General features: G+C 36.7%; 1 protein-coding gene across 4 annotated transcripts in view; it reads right to left on the bottom strand.

The window, feature by feature from the left end:
* Nucleotides 1–13,871, bottom strand: part of BTBD10 (BTB domain containing 10) — a 76,965-nt gene that overhangs the window by 47,532 nt on the left and 15,562 nt on the right. For 2 of the 4 annotated variants that reach the window (XM_088017941.1, XM_028116765.1), the window contains exon 2: nt 6,009–6,166. The exons of 1 other annotated variant lie outside the window; for it this stretch is intronic. In XM_088017941.1, coding sequence (XP_087874067.1) covers nt 6,009–6,109 — 101 coding nt within the window. In that variant the 5' untranslated portion in view covers nt 6,110–6,166. Of the gene's footprint in view, nt 1–6,008; nt 6,167–6,858; nt 7,090–13,871 lie in introns of all 4 variants that reach the window. One more of the 4 variants, XM_028116766.1, reaches the window with a different exon arrangement.

Here is a 13,871-nt window from a genome sequence, read left to right as displayed (position 1 = left end):
TAACCAATGCTACCTGTTAAGATTTAAGATCTCACAGCAAGAACAATTATATTTAGAAATTCTCCCTGGTTGAAAATCATTTTGCAATAATCCAAAAACTTATCTGATTTACTCTCTAGTTCAATGGCAGCATCCAGATCATCTATTCAGAGTCTATGTTCTAAGAGACTAGAAAAAAAGTCATTTTAACCAGTTAAAATTTATCATTCAAATATATTCAATTCTGTAAAATACTACTGCATGTAACTGGTTCAGCTAATCATTAATTCATCCAAAAATAAAAATACATTTACCCTCTTTTTAGAAAATTATTTCAACGATTTCATTTGTCTATCTTGAATTTAATTTTCAAATATATTAAAAATATTTTAAATTATTCTTGCCTTGAATTGTTTATGATATTCATAAAAAACAATACCAAACATAATGCATTCTCAAGTTATATGAAGATTCTAAGACTTTAAATGAAATAAAAAACAAAGCATCAAACCCATGAAAACAATAAAAACACATTCCATTTATTTTAAATAACTTGCCATTTAGCTGACAATCAAGACATATGATCTTTTTCATCCAGAAAAGTAAATGATCATAATGAAACAAAGGCCAAACATATCTTTCTCAATCTCTCTCATATTCATAGATGTATAGAATTATAACCCAGTGATATCATGTAATAAATGAATACACACCTTACTTTAGTATATGCCAAGGTAGACACACAAAAACAAGAAAAAAATTCTGAAATCAGAGTATAAAGGGACTCTGCTTTTTCAAACAATGCAGCACTGAAAGCCAGATCAGCATCCTTGGGCATTACTAGGAAACTTTAGCACATCTGATATTTCCATCATCTTCAAGATTCCTCTGAACAATCAGAAAATTTCCCAGTCTCCCCCTACCTCCCCTGTCCATAGACTTCCTCCAGCTTTCCTCCCTCTACTGTGTAATAATGCTATTGCGGTTATTTAGGCTGTAAATGTTCAGAGATACAACCCCCTCTATATATTAATTCAGTTCATTTTCTCACAGACACTGACTCAGCCGTGGGTTGTGCAGCACTGACGTTTCTAACCAAACAGCATCGTGTGAGCTGTGATCATCCCATTTCTCCATCTCTGTGCAGCGATTGGGTATTGTAATTGATAGACAGGCTGAAGAAAACTCAGGAGATGAGGGCTTAGTGATATGTAGCTGTGTTGCCAAATGCCATCTGTAATGCTAATTCTAGCTATGCCAGCCTGCCAGGTTTTAGAAAACTAGGATACATCTAACTTTCTTTTTTTCCTTTCAATATTTTATTGTGTACCCATTCTAGGCAGTAAAGCTTCTCCTTAAAAACCAAAGAAAAAAATATTGTACTTTAAGAATCCATTCAAGAACTATTCTTTAAAGCAACCAAACTTTTCTATTTCTAAACTACTGCTGGGACAACGAAGTGACTTAAAAAGGAAACTGTGAAGCTCAGTCTTCACGCAGTCTCAGAAGAAAGGAGCATGCGTACTTGTATGTGGGAATGAAACCTTGCGGCAAAGTCTGATATTGAATGTATGATGCGTTTATCTTTAGTAACCTAAGCAGACTGCAGATCTGAGTTTTAAATAGTTGTATTCAACCCAATTCAAATATTCGGGAGCTTTTAAGCATATTGTCAATCTAGCCATTTTGATGTTGTACAGAAAAGGTGCTTTCTTTTTCCCTTTTTAAGTAGCAAAAACTCATAATTTATAATTTAAAGAAAGTTGTTGCAATTCAGGCCGAACACACTTCAACCGAAATGATATTTAACCTCTTAGCAAACTACAAACTCCTCTATACAAGTATTAACTATACAACTACTTAGAAAGAAACAAAGTTCAGTAATTTTTTATTTATTTATTTATTTATTTTTAAAGATTTTATTTATTTGACAGAGAGAGAGAGACAGTGAGAGAGGGAACACAAGCAGAGGGAGTGGGAGATGGAGAAGCAGGCTCCCCACCCAGCAGGGAGCCCGATGCGGGGCTCGATCCCAGGACCGTGGGACCATGACCTGAGCCAAAGGCAGACGCTTAACGACTGAGCCACCCCAGTGCCCCAGTTCAGTAATTTTTTAACTAATTTATTTGTATGCACTTGCTTATTAAGCCACAGGGAACACAGGCACTCTGAAGTCCATCCATGTTGAGATTAGCTTCCTTGTCTTGTTTTTTATATCACAGTGCTACACATACCAAATCTACATTCAAAAGAAAATTCAGAAAAGTACCTTAAAGTTTATTAGATGGAAATGAAACGTTACCAATGCCCACCAAACCCTCAAACCTCAATGGTAAGCACACATATATAGTAACTATTATTATCATTTTTAGAATTCAAGAAATTGAGTTTTATCCTTCCCAGTAAGGAAAAGTGGGAGGAAAAAAAAAAAAGAAAAAAATCTGAAAATGCAGGCAATTCTAAAATGTGAATAGAACAAAATATAAATTTATACAAGACAACTTTTTAAAATTATGCACAAAAACTGAACCAATAAAATATGCTTATCTCTTTACTGCTAAAGACTAAATGTCTGTGTCCTCCCAAAATTCATATATTGAAATGTATTCCCCCAATGTGATGGTAGTTGGAGGTGAGGAGGTAATTAGGTCTTGAGGGCAAAGCCTTCACAAACTGGATTAGTACTTTATAAAAAAGACCCCAGAGAGATTGCTAGCCCCTTCACCATGTGAAGACACAGCAAAAAGACAGTTGTCTGAACAAGGAAGCAAGCCCTTACCAGATATCAAATGTGCCAGCACCCTGAACTTAGACTCTCTAGCCTCCAGAACCATGTTAAGTAAATTTGTTTATAAGCCACCCGATCTATGGTATTCTCTTATAGCAGCCTCAACAGATTGAGACATTTGCTTTTTATAAATTTAAATCCCTAACTCTGTTTGATGTGCCCACCTCATTTCTTAGCCTCTATGACCCGGAGAGGACCATATGACATGGTTCTAGCCAATGATGTACAAGCAGATGCCTGCTGGAAATTTCTGAGAAAATTTGATTCCCTAATATAAATGAAACCCCTTTCTCACTGTCCCCTTCTCCCTTCTACCTCATTCTTGTCTGGAAGGTGGACATGATGGCTGGAGCTACAGTAAGCCATCTTGCGACCATGAGAAAAAGCCAAGAAAATCAGAAATTTTTGATCCTAACAACCTTAAGCCACTAAATCCACATCCTGCATTACCTATCTGCGAACTTACATACAAGAAAAATAAACCTCTAACTTAAGCCAGTGTTTAGTCTGGCTTTCTTTTGCTCAAATATCCCTAAACAAAATACACAAGATCCAAAAAAAGGATGAGTAGGGAGAAGCACAGATGAAACACAACTAGCCATGTGAGTTGATATAACTTAAGCTGAAAGATGGGTACAGAGGGGTTTATTATACCTGTTTTCTCTACTTTATTTGTATTTAAAATGTACCATAAACCAAAGTTATTGCAAATGTCAAAAATAAAAAGAATGAGAAACTTGTTTATAAATTTTAGGTTTGCCTTTGAGAAATTGCATGGTCTTGGGCAAGTTTATTAATCTCATTTTTTTTCATATGTCAATTGGGGAAAGTAATACTATTCATAGAGCTCCACCTTCAAATCTAGTCAAGGTTACCTCCAGAAAGTCCCTGGCAGGAATGTCCATCAATCTACCTAATCATTCAAGGATTAGCTCAAGTCTCATTATTACTCAGTTGATACTGATTCCTTCTTTGAACTCTAATTTTACTACAACTCCCTACCACAGTTTGGTGCCCTGTTGTCCTCTAATTGTTCCATAAGTGGATTTTAAGCATTCCATGATGGTACCCTGACAAAAACTTCTGAATCTCTCCTGAACTGAGCACAGTATCTCAACAATACTTGTTGGTTGTTAGTTTTTAAAACTTCCCAATTATTGGGCGCCTGGGTGGCTCAGTCGTTAAGCGTCTGCCTTCGGCTCAGGTCATGATCCCGGGGTCCTGGGATCGAGCCCCACATCGGGCTCCCTGCTCCGCGGGAAGCCTGCTTCTCCCTCTCCCACTCCTCCTGCTGTGTTCCCTCTCTCGCTATCTCTCTCTGCCAAATAAATAAATAAAATCTTTAAAAAAATAAAATAAAACTTCCCAATTATTTTAGTATCAACTCAAAGAATACCATTTTTTAAAAGTCAAACTGCATATATTTTTAAAGTATGCTCAGTGCATAAGAACAAGAGGTCTCTAAAAATAAGCTATTTTCCCTTGGGCAGAATTTCCATGAATGAGGTTAAAATAAGCTCAAAGGCGGCGCCTGGGTGGCTCAGTCGGTTAAGCGGTTAAACGTCTGCCTTCAGCTCAGGTCATGATGTCAGCATCCTGGGATCAATACTCATAGGGGAGCTCCCCTCTCTGCTCAGCAGGGAGCCGGCTTCTCCCACTCCCTCTGCCTTCCGCTCCCCCCTACTTGTGCTCTCTGTCAAATAAATAAAATAAAATAAAAAAATCAAAGGATTTCATGATCTTTCCATTAAAAACAAATAATATACTGGTATTTATTTTCTATTTCTCTTTAATATTTTTCACTTAAACAACCAATAGTGCTATAGTCTGCCTGAGAAGAGCACCAAAAAGTTACTGATGTTACAGATAGTAGGAAGAGCTATGATGTTTGTTATTTTTGAAATGAAACAACAGGAATGAAAAAGTACTATTAGTTTTCCTCATTGATGCATTTATCTTTCATAAAGCAAATAACAGCTTATTTTGACCTTTCATCTCTTCATTTATAATACAGTACTGTACATTGGCAGAAAAATATTAAGAACTAAGAAGGATAACAGAATTAGCCTGGAAAAATGTATACAACATAGCAGATAAAAATATCCCACACTTAATGAGATAAAACTAGTATCTCTTTAATCTCAAAGACAAAATAATTATCCATATAATAAGCAGGATGGAGAAAAAGTACTAGAGCACCAGCTAAAGCACACATACACACACACCACAAAAATGAACAAATAAACCAAAAACACTCATATCATTGTTGTGTACTTATAATTAAGTCAACTTAACTTTTTCACTCTAGACCTCACCACATTAAAAGTCCACAATAAAGATAGACATCTTGTCAGGAGACTTAAAAAGTACCAGTTACTCATACTTTCTAGCTGTAGTATATAGTTTAAGAGCACCTGAATTATTTCTTTAAAATTACAAAAAGGATTTCAGTATCACAGCATGTTTTGTTTTTTGTTTGTTTGTTTTTTTTTAAGAAATCTGGTAACAGTTATCGGTGATTAGGAGAATTTTACACTCAAATACATTAAATGTTTGATAATATCCCCTAAGTAAATATTTACAAAAGCACAATACTCTATGAAAACATGCTTACATACCTGTAATGTGTAAGGTTTATGAGCTGCTAATTAACACCTTAAAATATCAAATCATAAAGCATTCTATATGAGGTATTCCTCACTAAGTCATGCAGTACAAAATGAAAGCTCTACACATAATATATAAATGGGCAGAAATTTTTGAGATGAATTTCATTTAATGCATCAAACTTTAAATGAACCAGTAGAATCACTGCAGAAAGACTGATTTTCCCATTAGTATTAGGATGACAAGACAATAGGACATAGCCTGTAAATTATGTATAATCTACACACACAATGTATTTAGAACACAAAAATTCTGATTAGAGAGTTTTAAATACAAAGAACTAACCTGTCTTGCCAGAGTTCACAGTCTAATTACAGCATTTATTCATGGGGTCAACTAAGGAGATTTTAACATTATTTAGAAACAGAAACAAAAATTCAAATAAATACAAATATAAAAAGATTAAAAAGAAATGTTTCTATAAAAGTTTAAGGAGAAATGCAAACATCCATTATTTTTTGTAAACCAGCCCCCATCCTCTGACAGGACTTGCCACAACCAAATGCAGTTTGATTCTTTATAAAAGTCAATTTTATCAGAGCTTTGATATGTGAAATACATATTTTCTACCTACCTTGAATGTTTATAAAGTTTACGAGGTCTACTATGCAATTTCCGATCCCAATTCTCTGGATCACTGGAGTTACTGTCATAAGGATGAGGCCGTCCTGCCATCCCACTTCAAGCTTCCTCACACTACTGCTCTGAAAGCACATATGTAGCACCCATAACCTACATAAAAGAGTAGTGTTGACCTTTAAATCTATTCCACGCAAAATAAAATAGTCAAGAATTTTACATACTTTGGCATTACTGTGACATATTTTTAAAGTGATGAACAGGATTATAAAATGCTAGACATAAAAAAGGCCACAAATGAGATTAAAATAAACACCAGAAGTCTTTTTAGGTACTTTTCATTTGATTCTTCTATTAAATCTGCTACTCTCTATGCATCAGTTTAATAGAGTGCCATTTATATTTAAATATCCTTAGCTGCCGTGCTCACTTCGGCAGCACATATACTAAATATCCTTAGCTGCCATCTGGGTATCTCATGCTTCCAAACATTAATATTGAAACAAAAAAGGCAAAACAATTCCACAGAATTATTCTTTCAGACAAAATTTCACCTGGAATACATTTAATTACTAAAAGTTTTTTAAGATGCTTAACAAAGCATCTAGTAAAACCAAGTAACAAAGTTGTTATTTCTTTAATCAAGTTAAAAGACCCTGAATAGAAACTTAGTGTGGGCTTAAAAATAAACGACTGTAACATCATGATGTTTCCTTATGTTGTAATTACCACAAAAATATTGTATTGATCTGATTCATATACTTCATGACTTTTTATGAGACTTGTGACTGTTATTTCTATTATAGTCATAAAATTATAAGAAAACTAACAGCTTTACACAATACCTGAACTAAGTATTTTGAAGTATATTCCACTATCCAATTTAATCTTCACAATCACCACAAACAGAAAACAGTCTCAGTAGTTTAGTAACTTTGTCAATGGTCACAATGTTGGCAAATGGCAGGATTATAAAGAACAGTGAGAATTTATAATACAGAATCAAGTCTTGATCTTGAAAAATGCTCAGGCTGGAATATTTTGTTTGGAAATAGATGAAATTTGATGTTCAGAGACTGCAAACACCAAAAGAAAAACCAAATGAGGTAAAACAATTAGAACAAAGTTCTATAATTTGTACCAGAGCCCAGGTTTCCTGACACCCATTCTGTATGCTTTCTATACACTTTTCTAAGATGGATTTGATAGAGGGAAGGGTGGGGGAGTTATGCATAAAAGTCAAAAGGAATCCAGAACTGGGAAAATTCTATACTTACTGAGTTTCATAAAAAATTCCAGTACAATCTCACAAAAAATGCCAAAGGTAAACTTATTAAAATTGTGAGTTTATCTCAGAGCTCATAAAAAAGAAATACTTCCATAAAGAACATAAAAAATAAAAAAATATTTCCACTTTGGAGAAACTGTTTTGCTATCTGGTAATTTTTTCTTCATAGTTAATTAGTACTTTCTTTCCAAAAACAACTGAAAATCTTACAATAGGGGCACCTGGGTGGCTCAGTCGTTAAGCATCTGCCTTCGGCTCAGGTCATGGTCCCAGGGTCCTGGCATCGAGCCCCCTATCAGGCTCCTTGCTCGGCGGGGAGCCTGCTTCTTCCTCTCCCACTCCCCCTGCTTGTGTTCCCTCTCTCGCTGCCTCTCTCCCCCTCTCTGTCAAATAAATAAAATCTTAAAAAAAAAAAAAAAAGAAAATCTTACAATAAGTGAACACTTTAATATAATAAATATATAAATATATAAGATCAATGGTCTATCAAAATAATAGCAAAGGGGGGCACCTGGCTGGCTCAACTGGAAGAGCATGAGACTCTTGATCTCGGGGTCATGAGTTAGAGCCCCACACTGGGTTTAGAGATTACTTAAATAAATAAACTTAAAAAAAAAAAAAAAAACAGAAAAGGGGAAGGGGGAGAATGGTACAATGGCTAACTCAAATAGCCAGCAAATGCCACACAGTTTATTTGCCGAATGCTCCTGGAAAAGGAGACCTGTTTCTTTAAGGATCACTGAGTAATTAAAATCAATCAGATATCAGATAAACATAAAAACTATAAAATTATTTTAAAAACAAAAAATCTCAATCTCACTTCAGTTTTTAATTATAAAAATTAAAATGTATTTACTAAAATAAGAAACTCTTCAGACGTCCGAGTCGGTGTGCCTGGGTGGCTCAGTTGGTTTAAGCGTCTGCCTTTGGCTCAGGTCATGATCCCAGGGTCCTGGGAAGGAGCCCTGCATCAGGCTCCCTGCTCAGTGGGAAGCCTGCTTCTCCCTCTCCCACTCCCCCTGCTTGTGTTCCCTCTCTCGCTGTCTCTCTCGCTCTCTGTCAAATAAATAAAAAATCTTTTAAAAAAAAAAGAAAAATTGATAAAAAGGAAAAAGAAAAATGTAGAGAGGCTTAGCACGTGTAGAATGAGATTTAGAACATTTTTTCCTTACTTTATAGGTCTTCCAGTAAGCTATTTCAGGCATTAACATTTCTTTACAAGAGCATTTTATCTCCTCCTAACGCTTAACTATTATAAGGCACACCCTCTATGGATATCCAAAGATGTCCAGTGAGAGAAGAATGATCCTAAACCACAGGAGGAAGTGACTAAAAAAATACAACCACAAAGAATGCATAAGGTAAATTCAGATCCACATTTTCCAGCATTTTACAGTGGGTACCATGTATCTAGCAGAAAGGAAATACCAGTATGGCTTACTAATCAATCCTATTAAAATTAATAAGCACGTATTTTACAGCTCGACACAAGAAAGTAAAGAATTTCAGATGAAAGCTATCAAAAAGGTCAACTGGAAAATCATATTTACATTTCATTTGTCATTAAAACTTGGGTATCACCATGTGAAAGATTTCTCCCCAATCCTTACTGCCAATAGTCATGGCTACAAACATGATAAAAACGAGTGAAATTCCACGTTTTGAGATACCTGGAAAAAATATTCCCGTGTTTGCCTATATGTGCTCCTATATTTTCAAATGTTATCAATAAGCTACAGATAAAACTACAAATAGATAAAAGGCAAATGTCACACATTATACACTATTTTGAAATGTCTAATAATTTTTTTTTTTGGTGCAATATGGTGGTTTTATTAAAGCATGGAGACAGGACCCATGGGCAGAAAGAGCTGCTCCTGAAATGTCTAATAATCTATCTTAACCAATCTCAGCACCATAGTTGGTGACATTATATTTTATTTCATTCATTCATTCAAGAACTTATGGAACACCAAATACAGTTACTAATCTATTTTAAGATGCTAAAGTAAGTTGGACATTGTTCCTGTGCTCCAAAACTCACCCTAGTAAGGTAAAAAAACTTCAATTAAAGGCTCCATATACCACTTACTCCTGTGTCTCTCTCCTACTTACATAGTTGTTGCACTATTACCCCAACTTTTCATGCCCATTAAAGTCTGGGTGTTCTTCAGGATTCCATCATCATTTGCTGGGTCCAGGGGGACAGAAGACAAAACCATGAGGACCAAACCGTTGGGAACACCAGGTTATATATACTACCTACACTCTGTTTTCATGATCTCTACCTGAATTCTTCAATAAGCACCCCAAATTCAACAATGTCAGACTCTATCTTGGCTTCCCACATCAGCTAGTGTCATCTCTATCCACTAAGAACCCTGAAGTCATCCTTGACTTACTTCCCAACATCAAGTCTACTTCAAAACTTTCTTTTGATTCCTTCTCTCCCTTTTCTCTCTCTCTCTTTTTTTTTTAAGATTTTATTTACCCATTTGACAGAGAGAGCATAAGCAGGGGGAGCAGGAGAGGCAGGCTCCCCTGCCCAACGGGGAGCCGGATGTAGGGCTTGATCCCTGGACCCTGGAATCACCACCTGAGCCAAAGGCAGATGCTTAACCAACTGAGCCACCCAGGCGTCCCTCTCCCTTTTCATTCATAAGGCTGCTGCCTTCATTAAAACTTTAACATCTATCTGGGTGCCTGGGTGGCTCAGTTGTTAAGTGTCTGCCTTCGGCTCAGGTCATGATCCCAGGGTCCTGGGATCAAACCTCTTGTCAAGCTCCCTGCTCAGTGGGCAGTCTGCTTCTCCTTCTCCCTCTACCTCTCCACCTCCCTTCCCGCTTGTGTGTGCGCATGCATGCTTGTTCTCACTCTCTCAAATAAATAATCTTTAAAAAGAATAAAATAAAATATGACTCTTGGCTCCCCAATGTCTACTTCATATAAGGCAAACTAAAGTTTATTATTGTATGGATCTTGTAACCATCAAAAAAATAATTACTGGATTACTGGAAACAAAAGTTCTTAGAAAACATGTCACAGTTCATTGCTATTTTTAGGTATGACAGAAATAACCTAAATTCTAAATAATTTAGAAATAATCTGTACAGAGGCTGGAACAACTTGGCCTATTGGCTAGGGACATGCATTCGGGAGACTGCCAAAAGCTAGGAAAAAGGCAATTGATAACTTCTCTTCTCTTGGATATTACCATCTTAAAAAGGGCAGATGGGGGAATAGAATCTTCAGGACTACAATAAATAAATAAGCGGCCTTCGGGATATTATTTCCAGGTAGTATTAATTAATGGCAATGATCCATAGGATTTTTTTTTTTAAAGGGTAGCATATAGGGGAGCCTAGGTGGCTCAGTCGTTAAAGTGTCTGCCTTCGGCTCAGGTCGTGATCCCAAGGTCCTGGGATCGAGCCTCACACCGGGCTCCCTGCTCCGCGGGAAGCCTGCTTCTCCCTCTCCCTCTCCCCCAGCTTGTGTTCCTTCTCTCGCTATGTCTCTCTCTGTCAAATAAATAAATAAAATCTTTAAAAATAAATAAATTAATTAATTAAAGGGTAGCATATAGAAACTATTTATTCCGTCTTTACTATGTATCAATGAGCTAGGAAGTCTAATTTTCTCCTTTTTAAATCTCACAACAACCTAATATTATAATCCTGTTTCACAGATGAGGAGATTTTAGAGCTAAGATTAGAATCGTCTAACAGAAAGCCCATGTTCTTTCCAATGTAGCAAGCTAGGTACACAGAAATTCATATGTTTGCTCCTATTGCCAGCAGATTTCATTTTTTTTTTTAACTTCGGCCATCTTTGGCTTTGTCCATCCTATTGAGATCTCACTCTAACTACTGTCATTATATGAGCTCTTTCCTATTAACATGAAATTGTTTTTCTCTCTCAAACTTTGCAAACGAAGTAATTCAAGTGTGGTGGTTACTGGAGAGAAAGACCTGATAGGTAAGAGGGACAACAATGAAAAGAACAAAATCACAGAGTGATGCCAGGGCTAGGAGCCAAGGCCTGCCTTCAGCTGCAGAGAAAGCCAAATATGCAGAAGATATTTCAACTACATCAAGAAGTGGAGAGGCTGGAGAGAGTGAATACTCTACAGATAATTGTGAAAGAAAAAGAAGAGGTAGAAGCAACTTTCAAAAGAAAAGTACACCAGAGGGGCGAAAAGAAACCTCCTGCAAAGGCAGCCAAGTGAGTGATCATGTGAGCCCCTTGCAGATAACAATGATTTGTATCTGGATAAAATATTTTTAAACTACAGGTTAAAAGCACTGGCAAATGTCCCAAGCACAAAGTAGTGAAAGCAGAGTGTATTCTGAAAGGGAACAGAACTGTGAGTTCAGAGGGAAGTTTTTATGCTGAGTGCCCTTCCCATGCCCTACAAATATGGCGAAGGAAACCAGACAGCATACAGCTCAAAGTAGTAGAGAAAACACTTCAGAGCTGGAAGTGCAGCTGGAAATTTAAGTCAGACATACTGGGAATGAAAGAACCACACAGAGGTACTGACCCAAAACTGGAGCATAAAATCTGCTCAGCTAAATTACACGTGTATGAAAGGGAGACCCCAAGTAGCCTCTGCAATAAAATAGAGGCATTTACCCTTGAAAGCTGCAGGGCATAAGATCTATGAGTTTGATGTTTTTTAAAATGAGTGCATTCCCCAACCATTCAAAGCCCAAGCAGCAAAAGTTGAAGCCCTTACTAGCTTAGGGTGTCAGCGGCAGAGGAGCTAGAAATTAAGAGGGAATACCCAGAAGTAGAGGAACCACACAGAGGGTGAGCTCCAGAATCTGAATGTAATCTCAGCCCAAATTTTTGGCTAACCACCAAATTACACAGGTGGAAGAGAACTTTCCTCCACCCACTCCCCAAGAGACCAAACTGAAAAACAAATAGCTGGAAGAAGTAAGAACTGAGCACAGATAATCAGCCAGTATACACTGCCTGAGAAAGAATGTTTGCAGATTGAGTCCAGGCAAGTTAATGGACCACTAGAACAAAAAAACCAATGCTCAGGAGAACACTACAATGCCCTGGTTTCAGCCAAAAATGATGAGATACAAAGAAATAATAAAGTAAAAGGCAATCAATAGAAAATGACTCCAAGTAGGTCCAGGTTTAGGATTTAGCAAATGATGACTTCAAACCTTATATGTAAACAATTAAGGGAATATATTCAAAGAACTAAAATAAGAAGCGGGGGGCGCCTGGGTGGCTCAGTCGTTAAGCGTCTGCCTTCAGCTCAGGTCATGATCCCAGAGTCCTGGGATCGAGCCCCGCATCGGGCTCCCTGCTCCGCGAGAAGCCTGCTTCTCCCCCTCCCACTCCCCCTGCTTGTGTTCCCTCTCTCGCTGTGTCTCTCTCTGTCAAATAAATAAATAAAATCTTTAAAAAAAATAAAAATAAAAAAATAAAAAATAAAAAAATAAAATAAGAAGGGGGTCTTAGTGACTGGCAGACAGGGAATCCCAATAGAGAAGTGAAAAACTACCAAAAAATGAAAAATTCAGCTCTAGCTGAAAAGAGCAAGAACTAAAACGAAAATTGCAATTAGATGGGCACAATAGCAGACAAGATGAGAAAAAAAAATAAGGGACCTTGAAAATAGATTAGTAGAAATTATCCGATCCAAAGAACACAGAGAAAGACTGAGGGGAAAAAATGAACGAATCTGTAGACACAGGTAGGACAGCATCTAATGATACAACATTTAAGAAATTGGAGTTACTGATACACTCAACAAAATGCAATTTCAAAAGCGTTACGGTAAGCTAAAGAAGACAGTCTCAAAGGCTGCATACAGATGATTCCATTTCTATAACACCCTCAGAAAGATAGGGATATAGAACAGAACAGCCAAGGACAGCACAATTTAATTTTGGGGCGGGGGAGTTGATGGAACTGTTCTGTATCTGGATTGTGGTGGTGGTAGTTATGCAACTGTATGCCTTTGTCAAAATTTGTAAGACCTGGGGGCACCTTGGGTGGCTCAGTCAGTTAAGCATCTGACTCTTGATACCAACTCAGGTCTTAATCTCAGGGTTGTGAGTTAAAGAAAAAAATAATTCATAAGATCTATACACCAGAGAATTTTACTGGATGTAAATTTACAAAGAAATTTAAAAAGAAAAAAGAAAAACAAGTAGAGATGGTTAATACTTATAATTATCAAACATATTAGCATGACATACTTAAACACATTTTTAATCAAAAAACATAAATCATATTGCCCCCATTACCATCCCAAGGATACTTAATCAATAGGTATCTTCCCACTGCCATAAGATACACATAAACTTTTGATAATGAAAACTGGTGGGAACTTTTCTACTTCTGCCACAATAGTAAGTGATTAAGACAAAAAGGTTTTGGAATCAGATACAACTAGTTGTAATGACTTTGTATAAGCTTCTTAACCTCCAAACCCTCAATTTCCTTAAATGTGAAGAAAACAACACAGTTCTCATTACCATTATTTTATCTATTACCTATAACTGCCAATCAAATTGTTTTAAAAAACAGATGGGTCAGGAAACC

Source organism: Eumetopias jubatus, unplaced genomic scaffold, assembly GCF_037043125.1.
Source record: "Eumetopias jubatus isolate StellerSeaLion01/CBP00866 unplaced genomic scaffold, mEumJub1_p1.0 scaffold_13, whole genome shotgun sequence".
Classification (NCBI taxonomy): Eukaryota; Metazoa; Chordata; class Mammalia; order Carnivora; family Otariidae; genus Eumetopias; species Eumetopias jubatus.
Note: the sequence above shows the minus strand (reverse complement) of the source record. Positions and strands in the feature narration are given on the sequence as shown.